We start from the raw sequence: 25,899 nt of genomic DNA, 5'->3' as shown, positions 1-25,899 counted from the left end.
TAAAGCTTAAAATCTGAAGCAATTTCAATATCCAATGAGAGAAGAACAGTTAAATAAATTATCCAGGTTAAATAAATTATAAGATTTTCTTAGAGAGAATTTATTGTTTCCCTTTCAGGTACGAAAGCACCTGAAGCACATGTTATCTGTGCCAAATACAGAAAAGCACAAAGAAAATTAAAATCACCTATAATACCAAAGTTTTTGGTAATATAGGAAAATAATTGCCACATTAAGTGAAAAGCAAAACTCAGAACTGAAAATACAGTACGAATTCAACTTTTAGCAATTCTAAAAAAAGATTAGAATATGTATCAAAACAGCAGTTTTTAATGGGTTATGACACTATAGGGGCTATTTTTTTTACTTATATTTTTATTAAAATAATTTCTACATTTTGTATACTAGGCGTGTATTACTTGAGAATCAGAAAAACAAAACATCTAATGCTTCTAATCCAGCAACTCAGATTTAAATCACAAAAACCAATGGACAATGTACTTTGGATGGGGGTCCCAAATATAAATCCAAACATGTAAAGAAAAAAATTGGTAGTCAATATCAGTAAAAATATACAAAAGAAAAAACCTTAAAGATCAAGTATAAATACCTTATAACAGGGGGTCACAGAGTAGAAAATCCATAATAAATCAGAAGTGAAAATTAACCTAATACTGACTTCTAAATATGCTATTTCTTAAGATAAGGTGGTCAGAGAAGGATTGTAAAATAATAGTAAAAAATGCATGTGTTCCCTGTTCTTTTTTTTTTTTTTTTTTTCAGTACGCGGGCCTCTCACCACTGCCCGCGCAGGCTCAGCAGCCACGGCCACGGCTCGCGGGCCCAGCCGCTCTGCGGCATGTGGGATCTTCCCGGCCCGGGGCACGAACCCACATCCCCTGCATCGGCAGGCGGACTCTCAACAACTGCGCCACCAGGGAAGCCCTCCCTGTTCTTGATGAACTTAGAATCTAGTAGGGGAGATAAGCTATATACCTTGTTATGTATCTATATAAAAAAAAAACTGTGATAAATATTCCAAAAGAGGTATCCACAAAGTGATAAAGGAGCAAAGCAAAAAACACTCTGGGGATTTAGAAAGGCTTTATAAAGGTGAAAGAACCTAGAATGGACAGGCTTTCTTTTCTCTTTATAGGATTTCAATGGATGACAAAATCAAAAGCAAAGTGTCAAGGTGGAATAAAACAATGGAAGCCAGAAAGTACTAGGAAAGCAGAGGATCACCAAATCAGGACTGCTCGCTGTAAATATTCTTTTGGCAACACCCTACTTTCCTTGTCTGATTCTGTGCATGACAAGGATCTGTCTTATCTGTAATTTGGTCTCTTGAGGAGACCAGGAGGGGGTTCTGTGCAGATCTCTGGATAGGTTTATCTCCTACTGTAGGTTAATAACCTTACATGTGGATTTACAAATCAGTCTCCAGTTTGGTTAGTGGGAATCAGTCCCCTAGAGCCTGATTACCCGTGAAGTCACATAAAAAACCCCCAGAACTCCTGCCTTTGTAAAACTGAGAGAGATAGCAGTATGAGTCACTACTAAACAATCAGGCAGGTTTTACCCAACTACAGAACAAGGGTAAAAGATACTTTGGCAGTAGGGATAGTGGGGTGGGGAGGGCTTAAAAACCACCAACCTGTCAAAGGCAGCGGAAAACTGAGAAGCAGCAACAGGTGTTGTGTCCCCCAGGCCTTGTGGAAGCAAAGCCTACAGGAACCCATTCCAGCTGTTGCTGAGAAAATCACTAACAGAAAACACCATGTTACTTACAGGAGCAACTAAGCCCGTGGGCCACAACTACTGAGCCTGCGCTCTAGAGCCCACGAGCCACAACTACTGAGCCCTTGTGCTGCAACTACTGAAGCCCTCGCGCCTAGAGCCTGTGCTCCCCAACAAGAGATGCCACCGCAACGAGAAGCCCATGCACCACAAGGAAGAGTAGCCCCCGCTCGCTGCAGCTAGAGAAAGCCCGCGCGCAGCAACGAAGACCCAACACAGCCATAAATGAATGAATGAATGAATAAATGAGTGAATAAATGAACTAGGCAAGTGATTACTAAAGGAGGGAATGAGCCCTTGGCAGGTGGGGAGTTAGTGAAACAACTTTAAGAAACAAATGCATAAATTAACAAGAAAAATCTGATTGTGTAGTAAAGGGAGAGGCTGCTGGACATAATGACCAGTGTACAGTGTGATCACTGGTGGACATATGGTATAGTCTTGAAACAAAGAGAATGTAAAGACAATAAGATAGAGGTATTAAAAATTACATGCACACATAAAATAAGACAAACTTTAGAAAACAACTATATGAAGCACTTGAGTGCCTAAAAACCTCAACAGTGGCTCAATGTTTCAAAAATAGACCTCCTGCTGTAAGAGGAGAGTGCAGGTGAAAAGTGTGAGTAGAGGACCTCACACTTAAACGTGATATATTCTTTTGTACAATCTCATTTTTATTTAAAGTTCTCTAAACCACACACTGATCCACAAAACATATTCTATTGACTTTAATAAACAGCATATGATACTATAATATTATTCAGATTTTTATTTAATTTTGGAATTATATGCAAGAAAAGGACACTTAAGGATAATCATTAAAAGCCATAATCTCCTATTTCAATTAGGGCTTAAATTCTGTGTTTGAACACAGGTTGAGAATAAATTATATTGGATTGTACACTGGAAACCTGACTATAATTATTACATTATATAGAAACAAAGTAGAGAGGTATTTTAAAGTCCACCTAATCTGAAACAAAGAAGAAACATTGGAGGAGGAGGTTAAAAAAAAAAAGGCGGGTAGGCTTCCACTCCTCTTGGAAGACTCCCAGATGGAAGAAACATGGTACTAGCCTGGATACTGCCACAATTATTACATTATCTCAAATCAAAGAAAAGGAGTATTTTAGAGACCACCTTTCCCCCAGATAAAGATAAAAGATTAAGGGATTAAAAAAATTACGGCAGATACGCTTTTACTCCTGTTGCAAGTTCTGGACAGCTGAGATAGATAGGTAAGATACACATTCAAAACAAATCAGTGCTACTAAAAGCATCATTTAATTCTATCATACAGAAAGAAAAGGATGGTTTATTTAATAAAGTTGGTGCTGCCCCAATTGGTTACTACTCAGTAGGAAAAGTTAGATTGTCCATCACACATGCCACTTACAAAAATATTCCAGATGGACCAGAGATCTAAAGGTAAAAATAAATGAAACATTAGAAAGAAAAGCTGAAAAATATTTATATAGGCTCAAGGTGGCAGGGGGAGGTCCTCTTCCCAAGCAATTAAATCCTTCTTAGAAGCCATTAAGAAAGGTCTAAGAGATCTGATGATACAAACATTTTATTTTTCTGTGCAGCAAAGCAACCCATAAACAGTTAAAAGACAAATGAGAGAAAATACACACTTGACAGGTAAAGGGGTTAATGTGCTAAATATGCACAGAACTTGTACAGAATAAGAAAACTTCCATTTTTTCAAATACGCAAAAGATTGGCATAAATAACTCATAAAAAACGTAAGAGGCCAATAAACATAGAAAAAGATCAGTAGTCATGAAATGCTAGATACTATTTTTCGCCCATCAGATTGCCAAAAACAACAAAGGCCAATGACACCAGTGATGGCAAGGATGAAGGGAAACAAGCATTGCCTGAATGCTGGTGGGAGTATGAAAAGCTAAAATCTCATAGGAAAATAACCTGGCATTACCTAACAAAATAAAAATATATAGATGTACTCCTTAACCCAACAATCCTGGATAGCTAAACTACAGAAATAAAACCATGATTACACAAAGATATATGTACAAGTATATTAACTGCAGCATTGTTTGTTAAGTGCCCCAAATTTTAAAATACCTTGAATGCCCATCATAAAGGATACATCCATTCTATGGAATATAATGTAGTTATCTAAAAGGATGAGTAAGAGCTACAGGTACTGATGCCCATGGTCTAATGTTAAATGGAAAAAAGAAAAAAAGCAGGCTACAGATATTGTGCAGTATGATACCATTTGCTAAAAAAAAAAAAAAGCAACCTTTTGTAGAGATATAAATGTTTTCATACTTTTTTGTACCAGTATTGAGAAAGGCGCACAAAGCTTCTTTGATAAGTGGAAGCTGGTAAAGGATGGAGACTGTTGGCTTTCCCGTGTTTATGCTTGGCTGTTTGACATTCTGCAAAACGCAAGTTTTGCTTTTATAACAAAAAAAGAAAAATCCACTATTTTTGGTTTGTGTGTTTATTTACCATACGTATATATGTGACGGTCCCAAGGTCTCTGCCACTTACATAGACCAATAATGAACCAGAAACACAAGGAGGACACAGAGTTAGAAAAGAAGTTAGAGGTAAAGGCACAAAAATCCATTAAACTAATTTTGAAACTAGACTTTTTTTTTTTATCACATAACAGGCCTATTTTGAAATACAAATAAAGCTACTATTCCATGAGGGGGAAAAAAAGCTGTTTATCCACTTAATCTAAAAATCTCAGTTATTTGTCAGCATAGCTTTGGTGAGGAAGATGCCCACCTAACAAACCCTTTTCAACAAAACTCTTGATCAACAAGATCCTGACTTATGGCTTTGGAACTGTTTTCCAAAAAAAAGCGTTCATTAATGGATCAGGACTACATTTTGGAAGATTTCTGGATCTAAAAGTATCTAGAAAGAGGATATTAATGGAGCCTAAAATTGCAAAGTGTTTTCAATCACTTCAAAAACTCATTCATTCAACCCTCAATCACTCATCCTTAACAGGGGGCGCCCTGCAATGCATTACTCAAAACTAAGCATGCCTGAAAACATCTTAAACATAACTGAATGAAAATCTGCCCAATCACAGGCCAGCTGCTTGTAAACTCCACCCTTGAGTACAGGAAGAACACTTTTGATTGGAAGACAGTTGTGTTTACTACGGGTGTGTGGAGCAAATTGGAAAGGCCCACATGCCTAGGGTCCAAAGGAAATCTCTTTAATGAAAAAGGAAAACAAACGGCCAGTTTTGATCCTATGTTAATTATTGTCATTAACAGAACCTCATCATCACAACAGCAATTCTTGAGCAATTTTGCAAGATGGTAAAAAATTTTAAAGGCTCTGAGTTTTGTTGTGGCTGTTTTCTCACCTATGTCCCTTGATTATACACACAAGACAAGCGTAAGAGTATTCTTAAAACCAAAACTGCCTTTGTTTTTATATGCATAAAGCTCTATGCAAGACCTCAACACAGTTGTAATATACACTTTGCTTTAATTTCCAAGAATCACTGCAACTTTTTACTTGGTTTGAGAAACCAATTCCAAGGGCAGTGGTAGAACTACTCAGTATTTAGCTTACTAGGTGTCCAGCATCTCAGTGAGCTTCAAAAACCTCTGCCCTTAGGGAGCCCAGCAAACAACAAAGTGAATGGGTAGCCATTTCAGGTGCAGAGCTCATTAGCAATTCATCTGATGGAGGAAACAACTAGAACATAAAACTTTGACTGAAACTCTAGGACAGACTAAGCCTTTGGTCAAAATATGCATATAATGGTGGATCTTACTTAAGTTTTGCATTTAAGGGGGTAGAGTAAATTACTGGATCTGAGAGGGACACCTCTCTCCCGTCCAAGCCCATAAAAAGCAATCTTCTAAAGAAAGCGCAAAGGAATTTAAATCCAAATCCCCTTTCTTAATAATCATCCTCACCCCACTATGTTCCTGTTATCTCTACAAATTCGCCCCACTGAAGCCTCATAAATGTCCAAGCAGGCTTTTTCTCATAGAGCATGGAGAAAGATCAAAGTGAACGAACTCAAGTAGCAGAAGCCTAAGCCAGCCACAAGCAAAACAACCCATAAAGCTTGCGTATCAGGAAGAAAATTTAAAAAGCCTAACACCACTGATCAATAGGTAGAAAAACGAGCATCAGAAACCTGCAATATTAATATCAAATCTTATGAGTTCCTGTTTACAGCGAATAAAATATCTGCAGAAACAAGTTCATCAAGAAAATTTTCCTTCTGCCTGAACATCTATCACAATCCAAAAGAATCCCCCTATTTTTCACAGCCTTATCTCAACAGAGAAGCTAGGGCCGTTATCAGAATGAGGAACTAAAGAGGTTTGCCAAAGCTCAAAGGCAGTATTTTGCCGCCACATTAACAAAAATAACACAACATGATCCCAAATGCTAGTTAAGTTCTATTACTGAACAACTTTAATCACAACATACACCAAGACAAGTATTCAAAATCGGCCGAGCCCCAACACAAAGTTTCAAAACAAAACCTCTCCCAAGGTTTGGGGGGGTAGCCCAGCTACGAGCAAAAAAGTACCACCCAACAGCCCCATTCGGCTGCCAAGACAGATCTCAAACTTATCAAAAACAGCTACAACAGCAGCTCCTGTCACCCAGAAGCGCTGAGAGAGGAGCCTGAAGAGAATCCTGAGAGCTGGCCTTTCTGGAGACCGCCAGGCCGAGCCCGGCTCAGACAAGGAGGAAGTAACTGCCAGCTAAAACAGCCCCGAGCAGCTCCAACTGCAGCCTCTCCGTCTCCTACAAGTGCCCACATTCCCGCCCCACTCGGGGCTCCGGGAAGAAGGGAACAGGGCGCAGGTCTCCCGGGAGAGGCTGGGGACTACAGGTCCGCGTCTTCAAGGAGGCAACGGCAGCACCGGCCGAACTCTGAGGGGCCCGGGAGCCCAGGGTGTGAGAGCCTGCTCCGAAGGCGTGTTTGGCGGGTGGGGGGGAAACGCTGAGAAAGGGGTCGCTCAGGAGGCGGGGCCTGCCGGGCGGAGGCAGTAGCTCCTAGTGCCCCAGCCGCCCCCCGGGGTAAACCGGGGCGCGAACCCCGACGCGGAAGCCATGCTGGCCAGAGCTCGGGGTGCTGAGATGCCGGCGGGGGGCGCTGAGGAGATCTGGGGGCGCGGAACTGGGTCACCCCCACCCCACCGCCCCCTCACAAAGGCCCCCGGGGAGGCCGCCCGCAGGCCGTGCAACCCCGGCCTCGAGTGCCCGCCTCGGCCGCCACTCACCGCTAAGTCCTGGGGCACCGCCCCGCTCATGGCCCGCACCGTGCCGGCCCGCCAGGCCCGAGTGCGCAGCGCAGGCCCCGGATCTCCACCCGCCGCCGCCGCCGCCGCGGGGACCGAGGCCGAGGACGAGGCCGCGGTGTCCGCGAACAGAAGCAGCAGCCGCTTGCCCACCGGGGAGGCCGCCGCGTCCGCCATCGCCAGGGCCGGCCAGACCCGCGCTCCCGCCCGCCGCCTCCCACCACCTCCGCCGCCGAGCTCCCGATCCGCCCGCAAGGCCTCCCTCCGCACCACCCGCGGCCGCGGCTCCCCCCCCCAAACAGCCACCACCAACCACCGGCGCCGCGCAGCGCCCCCCTTGGCCGGGAGCGGAGCTGCAACCCGGGCCCCGCACAGCGCCCCCCGCGCTCCGGAGCGGGACGGCAGCTCCGGGCCCCTCGCAGCGCTCCTCCCGAACCTCCCCGGGGCCTGCAGTGCCCCCTGCGGCAGGGAGGGGAATTGCAGTTTCGGCCGGGGTGGGGAAGTGGGCGGGTCCTTCAGTCCCCCGTGGCACCATCCTGGTGCCATATTTCCTTCAGGGGGCCCCTTTATCTGAGAAGGCTTTGGCTTACCCTCCTCGGACACCAAAGACTTTTACTGGACTGGGGGCCTCAGGGGCAAATTACCTAGAGAGTTGATATTTTGAGCTAAAAAGTTAGTGCCCCAATACCCCATTGATTTCCGAACTTGAAAATAGGCACTACCCCTCCTGTCATTATCTTTTAGGAAACTTTCTTCCCATTGGTCCATGGGACACAATTATCTTTCTTCTCACTGGTCCATAACATGGTACCATCCCATTCTATATTACCAATACTTCATAGGTTCCTTTCCAATTGACCAATGTGTCACACACCCATTGTATGTAATAATGCCACCCTTTACATTGGCTGAAGGCCAGCATGCTTCCAACATCTCAGTATTTTGACATAACCCCATGGAGCTTCTTCCCCTTCCAAATCAGCCAACGTTATGAAGTCCAGGTGTTTCTCAATTCAACTTTCAGGGGAATTGGAAAGAGACCAGAAGTATATACATCTTACCATGGAAGTAGTGGGGCTGGGGACAAAGAAAACCTCACCACTCCTATCTGAATTCACAGGCGTGGAAGATTGATACTCCTGTTAGAAAAGGGGCTGTAGAGAAGGGGAGATACATAGATTTTTTTGCCTAGATTTTTATTCACACTGGGCAATGAGAAACCTAAGTCATTAACGTTGGTCATGTTAGAGACTAGCACAAGTTCCATGGCCTTATGGATGCAGAGTATATGTGGAAACAGATATAAACCAGAAAAAGGTCCAGTATTAATGCATGATTACTACCGTAAAAGTGCCCATTTTTTTCCACTGGTCTGACCTACAGACAGTTAAGAGCAGTAGAGTTTTTTCAAGACTTATGTGCCTACCCAGAAATCTGTCCATAGCCTTCTTTACCCTTGACCTACTTGTCTTCTAGCAAAAGTTGGGGGCAATAGGGAGGTACCAATTATTGACTTCAGTCAAAGTACAACATCCAGGGAATTCACTCTAGAACCCTGTGGAGCACCAAGGAAACTTTTCCTTGGATTTTTTTCTCTCTATTCATTATAACTTCCATTTCCCATAGCTAACCTGAGGCCTGACTCAATGTTTTTCTGCACCAAGAGACACCTCTTAAAGCACACAGCCCAAAAATTGTAGTTGGTAGGAGAGAAACAGGGGTGAATCCATACATGACCTAGCTGCCTTGCAGCTTTTCCATTAAAATTCACTGCTGGGATTTTCTCCCATATGGAGCTCTAATTACTGTCCCACTGTCCAAAGCTGGCTTCTCACAGCACTGACACAGAAATGTGCCTAAGTCCAGGGATGGGAAGACAAAGGTAAAAAAATTAATTCAACAAATATGGCAGATACTTTTCATATGCCAGTAACTTCAAAGTGTTGGGACACAACACTGAATAAAAACAAAACCTTTGCCCTCATGAAGTTTATATTCTTTCCTATACTTCAGGAATGGAAAATAAAATCACATTTGCCTTCACAGAAAATAAACAGTAGAAAAACCCAACAAAAAAACTGAACAGAAAGGAAAAAAAGCAGAGGGAAGTAATTTTAGATGTTCAGGCTTTACCCCTGCTCAAACAGTAGGTGAAACAAAACAGCAGTTCTGAAGAAAGAACGAATCTATAATTCTGAGATTCTTTAACCACATGCTATTGTCCTACCCCCTCAAAGCCCTTCTTCCTTTGTTTCCAGGGCAGGTGACAACTCCCACTCTTTTTAGAGTGTTTTTTTCATCCCCTCAAAGTTCCTGCTCCAGGTAATCAAGCCAATCCTGTCCTCTTGCACACTTCATTGGTATTCATTGATGAGTGCCACCAATTTGAAGCAGGAAACTGGGTTGGAGGCTAAGCAACTTGACTCTTCTTGCCGCCTGGCAAGTCAGCACCACAACTGGTAAAAGAAAGGCTATGCCTTAGGGACAAGAGGCTCCTGCCTGGCTCTCTAAGCAACTATATTTCACCCACACACATTGCAAGAATGCTAACGTAGGGAGAAGAAAGGATGGAATAGAAATGTCTAGAGAGAGAGAGAGAGAGAGAGCCATACAGCTTCTTTCAGCAAATGAACATTCCACATTGAAGCATTAGGGAAAATACCACCTTCTAGAGCAAAAGAGAAGCTCTGCTGCTAGGATAATTTTCCAAAATCAGTATTTTCAGGATGGAGAAATTGCCTAGGTCTTTGGAATCTGAATTCTGATGACTTTATCTCCATCTCTCCAGGACAGAACATGTGAAAACTCTGAAAAGACATTCCTGGTCAAGGCTCCTATCATGCCTTCTCCCCACGTCCCAAAGCCTACAAACCAATCTAGACAAGTTTCTAACTGCACCATCAAGCATTTCTCAGGGAGCAAGAATGTATTAATACTTGACTTCACCCTGCTGGAAGTGAGTGGCAGGAGGGAAGAGGAGATGGGTGTAAGTACCAGGGAAACAAGAGATCAAATCAGACTGCCAGAAATAACCAAGGCCTTAACAGAAGCTGGGCATAGGATATAACTACTGTGGCGCAAAGGGCCCAGCGACCAAATACTGCCCTCAAGGGGCAAAGGCCCAGCCATGTCATAGAAGAAGGGGCTGGAACAGTTAGGTGGCCTTCTCCCCGCTTCCTCCTTGCCTTTCTTTGTGAAGAGAGGAAGAAGACACTGTAGTACACAAGGTTGCTTGGGAAAATGGATTATTCTAATAAAACTTTATTTTTTCAAACACAGCCACAGAGGCAGGACCTCATGTTTAACATACACAGACTTATGGATTTTTTTAAAATATAAAACAAAGTTTACGAAAAAATTTTTTTCCACTTTTTGTATTTGTAATCCCATTAGCACAGGGACTTTGGCAGCAGGTGGGAGTGAAGGGCAGCTGGAGCTGCCACTGGGCAGTCACCGGGCACAGGAGGAGAGCACCAGCCTGGGAGTGGCTTCACTCACACACGCAGGAATACTCACCTACTGGTCAGCCACACCACACACACAACACAGATGCAGATGTCTACCCAGGGTCAACCACAGCCCGGCAGAGGTGTGCTCCACTCTGGGTAAGCCCAATATGTGAAAATCCAAAGAGTCAAAACAGCTAAAGTAGAGGGAGGTTGCTTGCTTTACAAAAGAAGCAATCACAGGCTGCTTTTAAATGGTCAGCAGTCCAAATGCATTGGAAAACAGCATTTGGTTTACACAGAACTGTTGGAACAGATCTACTGTGTAAAGCAAAATAAACCACTTCTCGAAAAGGCTTGTCCCAGGGCCACAGGTACTTAGATTGGGAAGCAAGATGATAGCTCCAGCTAGTTTAACTTTCCAGATCTTAAAGTAATGGAATTCATATATGGCATCTACAGATCTTCTCCCCTAAGGATGGTGCCCTAGAGCTTTGGGGAACTCAGGGTGGAGACAGAATTATTGCCCTCACTTCTTAAGCTTTGGGTCTGCAGAGACCCCACTGGCATTACCAGTGGCCTATTGTAAGCTGGCACAGCCCCTGTGTAGCAGAGAGCCCAGGGATGAGGATGCCCCAGGAGGAAAAGAAGCTGGCACCAGGGAAATTATGGCCTAAAGAGGGAAAAGAGCCAGGGGAGGGATGAAACCAAGGATGGGCAACTCCTGGGCTCATGGTTTCCTTAGATTCTCCAGAAAGCCTCTCTCTCAAGCCCCTACAGACCTAGTAGCTCACTGGTAACATTTGGTAACTAGCAGGAGAAGTGAAGGAGCCCTGGAAGGGTAGAACCTCTGAGGGCTGGAGGCTGAAAAAGAAACAGCCACCTCCTCTGGAGTGGAGGCGAGGAGGCTAGGGCTTCACTGATGCTCCTATCCAACATGTGGCAGACCCAGAAAATGACAGGTTCAATTCCATGAGGAAGAAAACACACAGACTTTGGTCTTCTTCCCTAACATGAGCAACTGGTTCCTTCAAAACCCTGGAAAAATGCCCTTCTCCCAATAAACAGGAAGGGCAGGTCCAATTTGGTACCGCAGGGTCTAAGCAAAGCTGGACAAAGCCTCACAAGCTATTGTGGCAGCAGCTTCAGTAGGCATCTCCACTGGAGCCAGCCTTACAGGGCTTCCGCAGTCCTTAAACCCACCACCATGGCCACTGAGACCCATTGCCCAGGCTCAAGTTGTGGCTGTGAAACAAAGAAAGAAATTCAATCCAACAACAAACTCCCAGCTGCTTCTCACAGTCTTTGCTTTACACATCCTCAGCCAGTCCTTCGGTGAGCCTCAACCTCCCTGAGGTCTCTAAGGACCAATTAGAGACAAACATTTCCTAGCAGGAGTGGAAGACAAGCCAACTAGTATATGCTGACATCCCCTTCCTCTTTCTCAAGCAGGTCAGAAAAGAGGCTGGGCCTGGATCTTTTAACAATAGGTTTCTCTAAAGTTAGTGCTGGGGTGCCTGCTGGGGACTGAACACTACTTCTGCTGCAGGTCAGCCTCAATATAGGGCCTTCCTTCCTTGTTCTTGACCCTCGAAGGGCAGAGGGTAAGGGGGAAAAGGTCCCATCAGTAGGGAGGGAAAAAAAGAGATGGAGCCCTTCAGCCCTGCCTCAGTTGCCCACATATGCCTGCATCTACTTAGAGAGTGAGACAGGCAGGTTGTACACAGCCTAGGCAATCTGACGAGAAAAAAGCCCAGCTCAGAATCAGTGTGGAGAGCCCTCTCCAGCCAATACTAGATCTATCTACGGGAGGTGTGGGCCTGAGGGAAAGACCATTAGCTGAGGTCATAGCACTTAAAAGACCCTGCTGTACCCCAAAACAGAATCCTCTGCAGAGCCATTGGTGCTAATGGATTACGAGCCTGGTTCCAGAGCTCCTTAGAACCTTGACTCCTTGAACAAGCCTGCTATCCTGTAAAAACCCAAGATCCATGGTGCTCTGCCGTTAAGGAGCAACTGCCTTCCTTCCCTAAGGCTACCCAAACACACCTTTCCTCGAGCACTCTCATGCATGCACACACTCTCACACAATTTCTCAGAGGAGGCTGAATGAACCCCCCACCCTGGCCAAATTCTAAGACACAAGTGCCCTTTGAAGCAAAGGGGCTAGTGAAATTCCCCGAGCTGGGGTCAGGAGACCCCTTCCTTCCCTGCCCATTGCTTTCTTGGTGGCAGGGATACTCACACTCAGGGCCGCCATGGTAAGGGCCTGCTCTGGGGCTGTCCCTCCCGCCACCAGCTCCGTTTATCTTGTCCCAGCCAGTCTCTCGGCATGGTCGAGCTTCCTGGAGTGAGAAGATTTCCGGCTGCCCTGAGTCGGAGCCCTCCACTCACCCCCATTCCCAGGCTGGGCCCCCGGCCTTGGGACCTCGACACTTGTTAGTAGCCATAAGAGAGTCAGTCTGTGTGGCCCCAGGAAGTAGCCTCTCAGTTTTAGTTCTCCTCAATCAGATTCAAGTCCAGGTCCCCAAAGTCCTGCTGGCACAATGTCCGCTTGCTCAGCGCCTGCCGGCCCCACCGCACGGACCCCTCCTCCTCCTCTTCGCTTTCACTCAGCACCTGGGAGGAATCCCCAATGGGGCTGCAGGAAGCAGAGAGGTGTGAGGGGCTACAGGCCATGAACCACGGTGGAGAGATACTGCTGCCTTCCCGGGCTGTTTCTTGGAGACAGAGACCTCCTGAGTATGGTTTCTGTCAAACAAATAAACAAAAAATTAAGGCAAAGAAAGATGCTAATTTTCCAGAGAACGCTGGCCCAAGTTGGATTTCAAAGTACCCCTCTCTTAGTTATCCTTGAAAGCAGGAGTCCTTTCTGTTAGGGTGAGGTCGTGAACTCCCTGATAAAATTTTGAAAATTCAGTGTATGTGCACATTTCTTTGAGGAAAGTGCCCATAGTTTCGATCAGATTCAAGATTAGAAGCATGTTTATAAACTTCATATGGACAGGAATACTGTCTGCTTGTCTCACTCCTGTATTGCCAGTGCCTAGTCAGAGCCTGGTACATAGTAGGTATCCAACACTGCTTGCTGACTGGTTGAATGAATGACTCTATGAATAAGTCCTCAGAAAGTTTTATGACCCAGTGGTCTGGAAGGAAGAATATGAAAAAAGTGGGCAACTGCCTACAACAACTGCACTCACACTGGGAAGTCAAAAAACCATTTGTTGAGCAGATGAATGATGCAGAGCCTGTTTTGCTTAAGCCCTTACAGACCCACATGAAGCCGTAAAGGGCAAGTGACAAAACCAGCCTTGCATGAGGAGGGGTGGGGCACTGATGATGGGGCTTTTGTGGCTCATGCATTCTCAGAGAGGACGGAAAGTGTCTCTAGCAGGACAATCTGGGATCTCTGTTGGAAGGTTTAACATGGGTCTCACCCCAAGTTTCTCTGGAACCCCCAGGACTGAGAAATTTCACAGGACATGGGACTTTCAATGATAAAACCAGAATAATCCTGGGCAAATCGGGATGGTAGATCACTCTCAGCAAAAGCTCAGACAGAAAGGAGCTCCAAGGGAGGCCCTGCCAGGAGGGCCTGGAGCTAGAGGACAACTCACAGGTGCAAATGGAACAGTCCCCCTACTCCCATCCAAGCTTCCCTAGTCCTACTGGTCCCACCTGATTCATCTTGTCAAAGTCCAAGGAAGGCCGCAGCCGCCGAGGGTCCTCCTCGTGGCGCCGCTTGACTCCAGCTTTGCGGGCATCAAGATCACAAGGCTGTGAGCGGCTTCGGGGAAGATTGCGCAGGCCTCGAGGTCTCCAGGGCAGCTCTGGGGAGGATGCGGGGGAGCTCCGGGCAGAGGGCAAGAAGCGGCTTGCCTGTGGGCCCAGGCTGGGTGACAGGGAGAAGCGACGCTGGGGTGGGCAAGGTGACAGGGACTCAGCATCACTCTCCCAGGAGCCACTTTGGGGGGAGGTGGCAGAGGGACGAGAAGAATCTTGGGCCAGGGCCAGGCTGAAGAAAGGGGGGCTGTAGGGTCTGTGGGGTGGGGCACATTGAGAAGAGGCACTGGGAGCTTGGAGGAACCTGAGGCTGGAGACCCGCTTTGGGGGGCTCTGGTGAGGCACCTGCGGCCCACCCCCTCCACCACTGCCCCGGTGCTTGATGGGAGTCCACAGCTTGGAGGGGGCGGGCCGCCACACCGGCTGCCAGCGAGACAGGTCCACGGGCACTGAGAGTGAGCGGCAGTGCCTCTTAGATGGAGGGGCAGGGGGCACAGGAAGCTTTTCTGGGTCTGGAGGCTCAGGGCTTAGGACTTGGGAGAGGGGCTGCTCCTGTGGGGAATTTCCTGGGCTGGGTGGTCTGAGGTGCAGGCTCAAGCCTGAGGGGTGGTAGCTGAGATTGAGGCTGTCCTGGAACTCAGCACAGGAACAGTGGGGCAGGCCCCTCCAGGAAGCACCTTCTGGAAGGCATTCATAATAAAAATAATATTAATGATAGCTAATATATTTTTAAGAGCTTACTATGTGCCATACAATGTGATGAGCACTTTATGTGAGGTTTCCCAAAAACTTCATGAGTTAGGTACTATTACTACCCCCATTTCACAGATGAGAGAAGTCCAGTAACTTGCCAAAAGTCATGCAGGAATCAAATGACCAAAAGCAGGGTTCAAAACCAGATTTGTCTGATGCTAAAGCTGCCTTTTAACCAGCATACTATATTGCCTCCAGTATGAGGAACCACCTGAAACTTAAAATATAGTCTCATATACTGCCTGCTGCTCCCCGTCAAAGGTGGAATGAGTCAAGAGCAGCGAACGTGTGAGAGCCATGCTCATCCCTCACTCTACTCCACCGAGCTCTACTTTGCTCCCGCATCCCCCAGCCCGGAGTTGTGAAAAGCAGGCCTATGCTCTCCGTCCTTAGCCTTTCCCTTTCCTATGTGTCAAAGCACCAAGACAGGAGGTAGGTGATCAAGCAGGTAAGAGATCATTTGTATTTCTAGGGAGGGCAAGTAGGGTGGGGAAGGCCTTTGCCAATGGAACCCATGCTTGGGAAAAACCCTAAGACTGCTCGTGTTCCTTTGTGTCTCGCCACCCACAAGGAACATACTTATAGGGAAAGATCTTCTAGCCATATTATGATTAGTTTAAAAAAAAAAAAGTGCCAAATATACAGAATGCAACCTTTTGTGTTAAAAGCATGGGAATAAAAACATTTACATTTATATTTGCTTCTATCTGTATAAAGAAACTCTGGTTGGATAGACAAGAAACTAATAACAGTAGTTACTTTTAGGGAGGTGATGGGAGCTGGGTGCAGAGGAGAGAGGAGAGGAAGGGGGACTTTTTTCAGTATAACGTTTTTGCTGTTTAAAAATTTTGGAAATGGGAATGTACTGCCTACACAAAAAATTAGATTATAAAAGTTCCTACAGGGGCTACCCTGGTGGCGCAGTGGTTGAGAGTCTGCCTGCTGACGCAGGGGACACGGGTTCGTGCCCCGGTCCGGGAGGATCCCACATGCCGCGGAGTGGCTAGGCCCGTGAGCCATGGCCGCTGAGCCTGCGCGTCCGGAGCCTGTGCTCCGCCAACGGGAGAGGCCACAACAGTAAGAGGCCCGCGTACCGCAAAAAAAAAAAAAAAAAAAAAAGTTCCTACAAGACTAGAATAAGACCATACTAAACAAGTAACTTCCATGCTGGTGCAGTAAAATGGAGACAAGCGCCAATCTCAGAAGGTGACCCTGGCAAGAAAATTGTGGAGGCAGGCTAGCTAGTCCTGGTTACTGAAAACCAATGAAAGAAATGCGTGGATAGAGGCATGGGCATACACACAAATATACACATCATGTCTTACCAGACACAAGCTGGAAAGGATTCCCACAGTTGGAGATGTCTACATGATCAGGCAAAGGCTAAGAGACAGAAAATATCCATCATGATTCAGGATCAGAACAGAGTTCCAGGAAGCCCTCTTCAGCTCACCCCTGCAATTCATGGGCTACAGGGATGTTAGGAACTCCTAAGTGTTCTCTTCTTCTTGTCCTCCCAAAGTTAGTGAGTAAAATAATCCACGTCTTCCAGTATCTCAAACCCTTTTCCACCCAAATTTTGGTGTCCCTTTTATAACAGTGAAGAAAATCCCTGCCCCCTTCCTTTTGGGCTGGGTTTTGAGCCTTTAGTGGGCTCTTGCAATACAAGTACCATGATTCACACAGCACAGGACAAGGGTGAAGTAGTAACAACAAACAGCCTCTGAAAAAAGGGGGAGGGGGTCGTAGAGAAGCAGGAAGACTGGTCTTTTACCAGACTGATGCTGAAGCGTGTGCATTTCAGCTCATCCAGAGTCTGCTTCTGTAGCTGCTCAGTGATCAGGGTTATCATGATTCTCCCCGGAATTTGACTTGCACACTTTGGAGCAAATGATGGATGTCTTCCCTGTTGTTCTTCCAGACCTCACTCGTGAGCCGTCTTCTGCCACTGCAGCACCATTCTAGCACCATTGGGACTTCCCTCTCCAGTCATGCCTGCTGAGTCTGCCAATTACAGAGGGACCAGCCCCAAGTGATATTAGAGATGTACCTAGTCCAGAGATGGAAAATGTATGGCACACATACCACAGCATCCCTATGTCAGGCCTCTGGCAGACATCATTAATTGATCACAGCTCTTTCCTGCTAAGCCTAAACATAGCCTCAGAAACATTCTCAACCTGACACTCCGGATAACCAGTAAAATGAAATGGAGTTGGCAAGCAAGTTGAAACCTATTTGCCACTCCTAACCCGGTTCATGCTCTGCTCTGCCTACCCAGAATACTAGCACCACTTAGAAAATAGCTCAAATGAGAGAGATGCCCAAATTGTTATTTCCATCCTGATTAGTCCAATATTTTCTTTATCTTCCAGTCATAAGCAAAGAGAGGTAAACTTTTCCTAAACTACAGAAAGAGTAATAGGGAACAGAACGGTACAGTGGTTGTAGGAATGACTTTCTGCTTCAAACCAATCAGAATAAACAAGGTATTATGTTCTCCTTTAGCCTGAACAGCTGATATTATATTATTGTTCTCCGACAGATACTGTACATATTCTCTTATAAGAGGATAAGGAAACGCTACCGAGGTAATTCCATTTACATTTCAACTCTATAGAGTTTAAAAACAACAACTCTGACTTCATTTGACTAAGTTTTTAGCCTGATTTGACTCAAAGACCATGAATACAATTAATCAAGACTCTTTCTCATGGTCAATTATAGTAGAAGCAAACTAATTCTATCAGAGGACAGGCTTCAAGCCCACAAAATTGCCTGAGGGGCCTCGCTCAAGGGAGGAGGGGAAGTTAACCTAACATTTCCATACTGTTCTGCCTATTCCCAGAAATGACCAGCAGGCAGACAGCACACCAGACAGTGGAAGCAGCATTTGCTAGCAGAGAGAACTATCAAGAAATCAAATCTGGATCCGATTTGGTGTGATGGTCTTGGCAAATCATCAAACTTTTCTTTGCCTCAGTTTACCCATAGGAAAAATGGGCAGAATAATCTTAATATGTCACTGGGGGCTTCCCTGGTGGCGCAGTGGTTAAGAATCTACCTGCAGGGGACACGGGTTCGAGCCCTGTTCCGGGAAGATCCCACATGCCGCGGAGCAACTAAGCCCGTGCACCACAACTACTGAGCCTGCGCTCTAGAGCCTACGAGCCACAACTACTGAAGCCCGCGCACCTAGAGCCAGAGATCCGCAACAAGAGAAGCCACCGCAATGAGAAGGCTGCGCACGGCAACGAAGAGTAGCCCCCACTCGCCGCAACTAGAGAAAAGCCCGCGCGCAGCAACAAAGGCCCAATGCAGCCAAAAATAAATAATAAATAATTTATTAAAAAATATATATGTCACTGGGACAACATAACACAAATATCAAAATGTAAAAAGTATACCACCTGCCCTGTACAAATCAGGAGTTCACAAAGACTGCCATTTCTCACCCCTCCTATTCGTTGCTCTACAAAGCCTCAGAATGCCACAAGTGATAATATTAGGATGAAGAAGGCAATTGCGTTCATCTATTTGGCTGGATATCAACCTCCCTCACCTGCATACCAAGAGAAGCCCAAAAGGCTTGACCTTGAGGGCAGATAACTTTCTACCTTAGCAAAAAAAAAAAGAGGGGATCCTCTCTACCCAATTCCCACCTCAGAGGGAGGCAGGCCACAAGGAAAAGCAAAGAAATACACCTCGGCGTACTTGGAGTTCAGGGAAAAACGTTGTAGAAGTCAATCATCACTATAGTTAAATAACATTTTCATGCATAATCATCATTACCACCTTGAACAAAGTTCCAGCTTCCTGAGTGCTCCCTTCAGCTGCTTCCCCTGTTCTTGTAGGAGAAGCTAAAGCTTATATCACTTCTGCTCTTGGTTTCTTAACTCTGCCCTCAAAGATCAACCAGAGAGGGAACCTAACTGTAGGCTTTTACCCTCAGAGACCCCAGGCCTCAGGCTGACCAGCCATGAGGAGCAGGGAGTGAAGCAAACTCTTTCAAAGCTTTTCATGAGGCAGCTGGCCAAACAGCAAACTTCCAGCCCTCTCTGGGATCAAGTGAAGCGAGTGATTTTGTGTTTTTCTGCATTTTAATTGTTGGGATGTGGCCACACACGGCGGTAATTGGAACAATGCAGCTACCACCACGCAACTGATACTCTCAGTCTGAGTTTCCTAAAACAGGCCAGGCTGAGAGGGGGAACAGAACGGAAGCCATAAGGAATCAAACCAGGACACAAAAGAAGGCAAACCAGCTCCGCGAGGGGCCTCCTCTTTCTCAAGCAGGCAGAGGAAAAAGTATAAGAAGCCCTCTCTTGCCGCCTTCCTTCCCCTTCCATTTTGTGTATCTGAGGGGCAGAGACAGCCCTGAACGTTCACTAAGCAAGTTAAAACTTCTCAGCTTAACAACTGGCACGGGGGCTCAGCCCTACACAGAGCAGCAGGCCGCTAGGCCCTCCCCCAAACCCCACCAGGCCCAACTCTCAATCCAGGCTTTCTCTCCACCATCAGCACCACCCCCCCGGCAAATAAAGGCTGGACCCCCACCCCACTGGGTGGCAGTAACCCCTGACATTACGGTTTCAGGGATGCTGAGGTTGTGCTGAAACCTCGATAACCTAGGATCAAGTCAGGCCAAGGGAGAGGACAGTCACAAACCCCTGGGGACCTTCCCCCCAGGTCCCAGTCCCACAGCTCTGGGGGAGACTGAAGGAAAACATGAGGGAGGCATGAAGGTACATGAACAGGTATGTGGGGACCTGACTGCTCTTCCTCCATATGGCACTGAGGGGATAGGGCTGACAAGTGGGGATCACCCCTCCCCCCACCCCAATGAAGAAGCAAAAGGCTAGCCCCCCCTCCAATCTTCAACCTCTCCCTTGGTTGCCCTGCCTGTCCCCGCGGGGTGGGGCATGGGGCGTCCGCTGGCCCCTGGGGGGCGGGGGGCGCCGGGGCACGCTTGAGGGGGGCTGTCGCTCGTCTCTTCCCAATCAGCTTCCATCATCTGGCCGCGGGAAGCGAACTCAGGACGCAGGGTATGGAGAGGGTCTGGGACTTAGCGCTCCGCCACCCCCTCCCCCACCAGGTCCCGTGCTCTCCCAGCGGAGGCGGCCAGCGAGGCCGTGCCTCGAGGGTGGACGGGCTGGGGGAGGGGAAAGAGGGAAGGAGGGAGGGACGGTCTAGGTGCCCGCCCCGAGGCCCCAGCGCCACCTGCCCTCCGCCACCTACCGCGGCTCCTCCTGCTCCCAGGGCCGCGGCCGGAGCAGCTCTGAGCGCTCCGTTCGCCCCACGGTGCCCTTAAAAGGCGCCGGCCCGAACCAACGGGCCCCTGAGGAGAGTGGAGAGATCGCTCCAGTTCGCAGAACGCCCCTGAACCGTCCGCGGAGGCTCGAGACCCGCGTCGTTTCTCTCGCAAAGTCTTTCTTGGAGAGCACAGTCAGGAAGACGCCCGGCTCTTTAATTTAGCGATGAGGGTGGTTTCCTCCCTAGCGAGTCACCCCCTGCAAAATATTGCAGAAGGTGGACTGGCCCAGTTGGAGGCAAATCTCAAAACCCCCGGGGGAGGCCGTGTCGGTCGAAGGTAAACAAAGACATCGCCCCTGCCCTCTGTTACTACATCGGCCCCTGTACAGCCCCCAACTCGGTTCCGGCGCGTAACGGAATTAGCCAGGATTCCTCTCACCTGCTCTCCTACCCTCTAAGGCCGCCACTCTGAAGGAATCCCCCTTCCCCCATCAGAGGACCCGTCCGCGGCGTGAAGGTTTCTGGGAAGTGTAGTCCAAGCGCCGATTAGGGCCTGCTCTGAGTCCCGGGAGCCCCTCTTCCAGCTGCCGGATGGGCTCGAACGTTATAAACCCAGGATTTACAACGGTTGCGGGGCCGTTCCCACTTGGTTCTGTAATTAGCCGTCACCCAAAACACCGTAAATCTGACGAGGGCCCAGGGCGGTTCACTCCTTCTCCTCCCTCTACGCCCCCCCCCACCCCAGCAGGATGAGGTAATGGGATTGTGATTATGACATCATAGGCGGTTCAGTTGCTTGCGTGGGGGAGGGGGGAGTTCGGTGGTTACAGCTGGACCACTTTCCTTAAGACAAAAAGGGAGGGAGGAAACAAGCAGCTGGGGAAAAGATGTTGATGGCGCTATACTTCCTTTTCAGGAAGAGGAAACCACCTTTTATTAAATCTCCACCACTACCACCACCTCCCACCTCAGCCAAAGTTTAAGTCCTTTTTGAAGAGACTGAATGTAGCCGTTAGCACGTGAAGAGGTTGTGGAACAGCTAGGTGGTTTCTGGCTCTTATGTAAATTTGAGTCTCAGCCAGCAAAGAAGGTTTAGAGAGAGGGTAAAATATGGGAAGAGGAGAGGTTTTAAACAATGCCTTCGTGTTATGATCTCTTTGTAGGACAGAGTTTTAGATCTTTTTTAATCGATTGTTAAGTAGAAGTAGTGCAAGTAATCTTCACTATTACATTCAGCAACGAGTCCCCTGAAAGATATGTTTTCCCTAAATATTTTGTGTCCCACTCAAGTCTGGGACAGATAAGTAATTGTGATCAGCTAGAAGGTAGAGCCAGTGGTGGGGATCTTCCTCACAGAGCCAGGGAACGGAGGAGACAGGAGCCACCAAACCTGCAAACTGGAAAAGAAGAGTAGAGGGAAAGTGAGGTAGTATCAAGAAAATGGGGGGGGGGGATGGGAGATACACTGCACATTTGCTTGCCCTGCACATTTCCCCTTGGCAAAAGAAGGGACAGGGGCCATGAAGTGTAGGAGACATGGTTTCCAGTAATTGCTGCTATGGAGCACTTATGTGCCAGGCACCGTGCTGCATACTTTAAATATGTATTCTCATTTTTGTTTACAATCATCAAATGAGACAAAATCTCCTTATTTGTTGGATTAAACAGCAGGAGAGGTTAAGTGACTGCCCGTGTGGTGGACAAAAGCAGTATTAAAAAGCAATCTGACTCATAACATTGTTAACCAACTATACTCCAATATAAAATAAAAAGTTAAGAAAAAGCAGTCTGAGGTTCTAAAGCCCTTGGTCTTCACCACTTGGTGATCACCCTTTTTATTTAATAACAAAATACCATGCTTACTAAAGTTAAGTGATTGAGAATAAGAAATTAAGTTAGCATTGGCGCATTTGGAAAACACTGAAAGAAACTGAGACACTTAAAACAACCAAACCCTGCAACTCAGGTTTCATGTCTCCTTTCAAAGGAAGATGACACCCATTTCATCACGTATAAAACAGCGCCCCCAGTGCAGCCCAACCTGTCCCCCATTACTAACTATAACTAGATTTCTTTATGCCACTTTTGGTTCAAGGTTTTTTACTCACGTCCTGCAATTTTTTCTTTCTGTCCCATTTCCCTTCTTTTGTTCTTGGGCTACTACCTTGAACCCCATCATAACTGTGACCTCTTGGGCCAGATCCCATCTCTGACCCTGCTCCAGTGGGTTTTAGCAGAGGATACTACCTGGGCTCCCTTCTGTTCTCCATCCAGATTCTCTGAGGGTTCCAGGGTCTGGAGCCAGTCATCCAAAGGGGTAGAATCCATTGGCTCTAAGAGATTGTCCATTCCCCACCTAAGAAGGCAGCAGAGTCAGAGGAACGTGCAGCTCATTCAGACTTTCCCTTTTCAGCCGGAGAAAGCTAAACCTCTGCAAAGTGGGGAGAGGTAGGGCTTAGTCCACCACTCAGGGAAGGAACAAGGAATAGTAGTGCACACACCCCTCAGCCTGCAGAGGCTGGCTGGGGGGGTCCCAGGAATGTAGGGCTCTTCTCCACTGCCTGATCTGGGCATCCCAGGAGCGACGGCTGTACCTCCTGTTCTTGTTTGGTGTTTGAGGGTGAAGTCCTGGCTGTCGCTGTGCCCTGGCAACAACATACATGTCAGACTGAGGTCAAGGTGAAGGGGCACAGCTCACTGCTTATCGTGATAAATTAGGAGACTCTTTAGGGATTCTCTGATAATGAGGTAAGATCAATGCCCACAATCCAAAGAAAATCTTTAAATTAGATTAAACATCAAAATTCCCAATTCCCTAATATTCTTTCTTCTGGGAAGGGTAAATTAGATATTCCAACTCCCTCAGAAGTCAAGAGAGATATAAAAGAAAATATTTGACATCTCTTTAAAATACATTCTACCTTTTCATACATTAGTTTGTATGTATGCATGTAAGCTTACATGTAATTAGGCAAGTATGTTGTAATTAGCCAAGTCAGATGGAGGCATGAGGTGAAAATGGATGGAAGAAAAAAAATTTTCATTAGCAAACATGGATAGAGCTTTAAAAAGTCTTATGGCCCACGTATAACTTGTTCCATTTGAAAAAAAACACTTCGAAACTTATCTGGGGGGCTAGACTGCTGGATAATTTAATAATGCTACAACTTTGTGGGAGCATTCAGATTCTAGTATCTTTCCATCATCTGGTAGTGAACAAAAGCCACGTGGTTGACACTCTTGTTGTAACTACCCACAACTGCACTCACTTGGGGACCTGCTGCAGAAAGCACTGGTAACCAGGTGTGCGCTTGCCATAATCTATCTGCTTTTGCCGCCGCTGTAGGACAATTGCATCTGTCTCTACCTCCCACCTGTGAGGAAGTAGACAGTTGTCCCATGAAGTGTGATGATGGTCATCAAAGCGGAAACCAACTCTTCCCACATTCCGTTAATCCCCAGCCTGATTGTCAAACTCACCTGGCATGGCAGGGCTCTGTACTGACTCCCACACTCACCATCTCTATCCTAGAGGATAAAGACTCTTCACGCACCTCCTTTCTGGGGAAAGAGATTCTAGAGATTAAAAGGGTATTAGGATAAAACCCAGCTACTCTCAGCCACTACCACTACCAAGATCCTGACACCAGATAAAGGTTGTATTTCTCACTTACTGTCTCTCAAAGATAAAGGCTGCATTTCTAATTCGTTTCTCAAAGTGTGGTCTGCAAGCCATCTGTCTGGGTAGCACCTGGGGGCCTTGATAATTCCTGAGCCCTACTCTAGACCTACTGAATTATCACTTTGGGAACATGTATTTTAAAGAGCTTCCAAGGTTGTTTTAAACATTTTTATGGAAAATTTCAAATATACAAAGAGAATAGCATAATCTCCTGCAACTCAAAGTATGGTCCCAGTACCAGCTGCATTAGCATCAGCTGGGAGCTTGTTAGACGTTCAGAATCTTGAATTCTTACCCAGACCTACTGAATCAGGATATGTATTTTAACAAGATCCGCAGGTGATTAGTATGCGGATAAAACTTTGAGAGCACTGATATCATGTACCCCCTAGCTACCCATCACCCAATACTCACGGCCAATCTTGTTTCACCTATACTCACCACCACTCCCACAGGATTATTTAGAAGCAAATCCCCAACATTAAGAATAAATTCTTAGTATCACCTAGTCAATGTTCAAATTTCCATAAACAACCAAAGTTTGGTATCCTCTGGACTGTGGTAAGGATTACGCCAAGAGATGCTTCAACTCTCCTACTTTCCTTGAAAAGGATTCCCTTTACCGCATATAACCTAGCGTCTCAGATGCTGCGCGCTTAAAAGGGACACCGACCCAGGAAAGCTCTTGGAAGGGGCCAGTGCTATCATCATAAATACACGCACCTGTCTTGCCGCAACATCTGCCACACGGGCGGCAAATGTTCCATCTACAGGGGAAGGCTAGCAAAACTAAGAGGGAAAGGTCCACGTAACGATACGAGAAAGAAGCAAGGGAAAAAAACAAAAACAAAAAACGTTTAAAGCACCCTCCCACCTAAATTAATTTCTCCAGGTATTACCCTAGGGAGTGGTCGTCGCTAGCAATTTGAATGTCCCGGGGTTGGAGGGGCTGAAGGAAAGGAGAGCTCAGAAAGGGTGTGGTGATAGGCCAGAGGGAGAGCCAATGAGGCGCCAAACTCCCTGTGGGGCGGGGTTTAACTCGGGCCTTGCCGAAAGCTGGTGGGCCAGTCGGCAGCCCGCTGGGCTGCGGGGCGGGGCAAATCTCGCTCCTTCCGGAACAGTTCACGCCCTTGGGTGCTGTACGAGGCAAACGATTGGCCGAGGTGTGTGGGGGCGGGGTTGTCTAGGCGGGTGCGCGGAGATTGGCTGGCGCAGCTTAGAGGCGAGCGGGATAGGTTATTGGGCGGGCGGAAGGTTTGAATGGTCAAGGCCTATGGCTGTTGATCTTGCTCTGAGGCTGTAACTTCGACAGTCCGGTGAGAGAAGCGGAGAAGGCAGACTCCAGCCTATCTGGTCGAGAGGCATAGCTGTTGTCTGGTTAAATCGCCTCCTTTCCCCAGATTTCCTTGAATTCTGCTAGAGTCTTCGCTTGTGTGTGATTCCCTGCCTACTTCTCTTCCTCCTGAAGGCAAGTCTCAGACTCAAACCTGAGGTAAGCCCAGAGCTGTGTCCTCCTTGGAATCACGGGCCTCGCAAACAGAGGTTAGGGGGACAAAACAGGCATTATCGCGAGTTAGGAGACCCGAGTTCCTTCCTGTCAGGAGTCACGAGCTATGTGGCTCCTAACAAGTCCAGGTCCTCTTTTCATTCCATCTTTAAGGTCCTGAGGTTGCCTTTCGGTCAGTTCAGGTTCCGCTGGAAAGGCCAAGCCGCTTCGGCAAGTGCTATTTAATCTTCAAGCCAAGATGTGGTTCACCGTTTAGGAATGCCCCCTCCTTAATATTGATCCGCTTGGTCGCTGCTGGAAAGGGTGGAGGAGGTTCTGACAGCTAGACCATCTGTGATGTACCTGTGTAGATGACGTTCTCCCTCTCTTAGCTACGTTTTATTTTTTCTTAGTGAG

At 46.9% G+C, this 25,899-nt stretch overlaps 3 protein-coding genes across 5 annotated transcripts in view; all 3 read right to left on the bottom strand.

The window, feature by feature from the left end:
* The window catches only part of KDM3B (lysine demethylase 3B), a 58,729-nt gene extending 51,459 nt beyond the window's left edge, over nucleotides 1–7,270 (bottom strand). For all 3 annotated transcript variants that reach the window (XM_060143682.1, XM_060143683.1, XM_060143684.1), the window contains exon 1: nucleotides 7,059–7,270. In XM_060143682.1, the coding sequence (XP_059999665.1) occupies nucleotides 7,059–7,253 (195 nt within the window). In that variant the 5' untranslated portion in view covers nucleotides 7,254–7,270. The remainder of the gene's footprint in view (nucleotides 1–7,058) is intronic.
* A 3,034-nt stretch (nucleotides 7,271–10,304) lies between these two features.
* On the bottom strand, nucleotides 10,305–20,429 carry FAM53C (family with sequence similarity 53 member C). Its single transcript, XM_060143681.1, has 5 exons — nucleotides 20,300–20,429; nucleotides 16,836–17,065; nucleotides 16,387–16,444; nucleotides 14,204–14,988; nucleotides 10,305–13,273 (listed from the first exon to the last, which is right to left on the bottom strand). Exons 2-5 carry the CDS (start codon nucleotides 16,911–16,913, stop codon nucleotides 13,016–13,018), a joined length of 1,179 nt encoding a protein of 392 aa, XP_059999664.1. The 5' UTR covers nucleotides 16,914–17,065; nucleotides 20,300–20,429; the 3' UTR covers nucleotides 10,305–13,015.
* Nucleotides 20,296–24,763, bottom strand: LOC132518389 (histone RNA hairpin-binding protein-like). Its single transcript, XM_060146353.1, has 7 exons — nucleotides 24,720–24,763; nucleotides 23,795–23,890; nucleotides 23,584–23,688; nucleotides 22,816–22,959; nucleotides 22,562–22,670; nucleotides 21,600–21,711; nucleotides 20,296–20,399 (listed from the first exon to the last, which is right to left on the bottom strand). Exons 1-7 carry the CDS (start codon nucleotides 24,761–24,763, stop codon nucleotides 20,296–20,298), a joined length of 714 nt encoding a protein of 237 aa, XP_060002336.1.
* Nucleotides 24,764–25,899: the final 1,136 nt, after the last annotated feature.

This window comes from Lagenorhynchus albirostris, chromosome 3 (assembly GCF_949774975.1).
Source record: "Lagenorhynchus albirostris chromosome 3, mLagAlb1.1, whole genome shotgun sequence".
NCBI classification, from domain to species: Eukaryota; Metazoa; Chordata; class Mammalia; order Artiodactyla; family Delphinidae; genus Lagenorhynchus; species Lagenorhynchus albirostris.
The sequence above is the reverse complement of the archived record's forward strand: the minus strand, read 5'-3'. Positions and strand labels throughout refer to the sequence as shown.

What these genes read in the sequence shown, in the direction of transcription:
- LOC132518389 (XM_060146353.1), bottom strand. Translation starts at nt 24,763, where the DNA reads ATGGAACATTTGCCGCCCGTGTGGCAGATGTTGCGGCAAGACAG. An exon ending in CAGCCTCTGCAGGCTGAGGG is followed by an intron (nt 22,671 to 22,815) that starts GTGTGTGCACTA and finishes CTGCCTTCTTAG; the next exon opens with GTGGGGAATGGACAATCTCT. An exon ending in GAGAACAGAAGGGAGCCCAG is followed by an intron (nt 21,712 to 22,561) that starts GTAGTATCCTCT and finishes CTTCTTTTCCAG; the next exon opens with TTTGCAGGTTTGGTGGCTCC.
- FAM53C (XM_060143681.1), bottom strand. Translation starts at nt 16,913, where the DNA reads ATGATAACCCTGATCACTGAGCAGCTACAGAAGCAGACTCTGGATGAG. An exon ending in TCCTTTCCAGCTTGTGTCTG is followed by an intron (nt 14,989 to 16,386) that starts GTAAGACATGAT and finishes AATGCCTTCCAG; the next exon opens with AAGGTGCTTCCTGGAGGGGC. An exon ending in ACTTTGACAAGATGAATCAG is followed by an intron (nt 13,274 to 14,203) that starts GTGGGACCAGTA and finishes TTTGTTTGACAG; the next exon opens with AAACCATACTCAGGAGGTCT.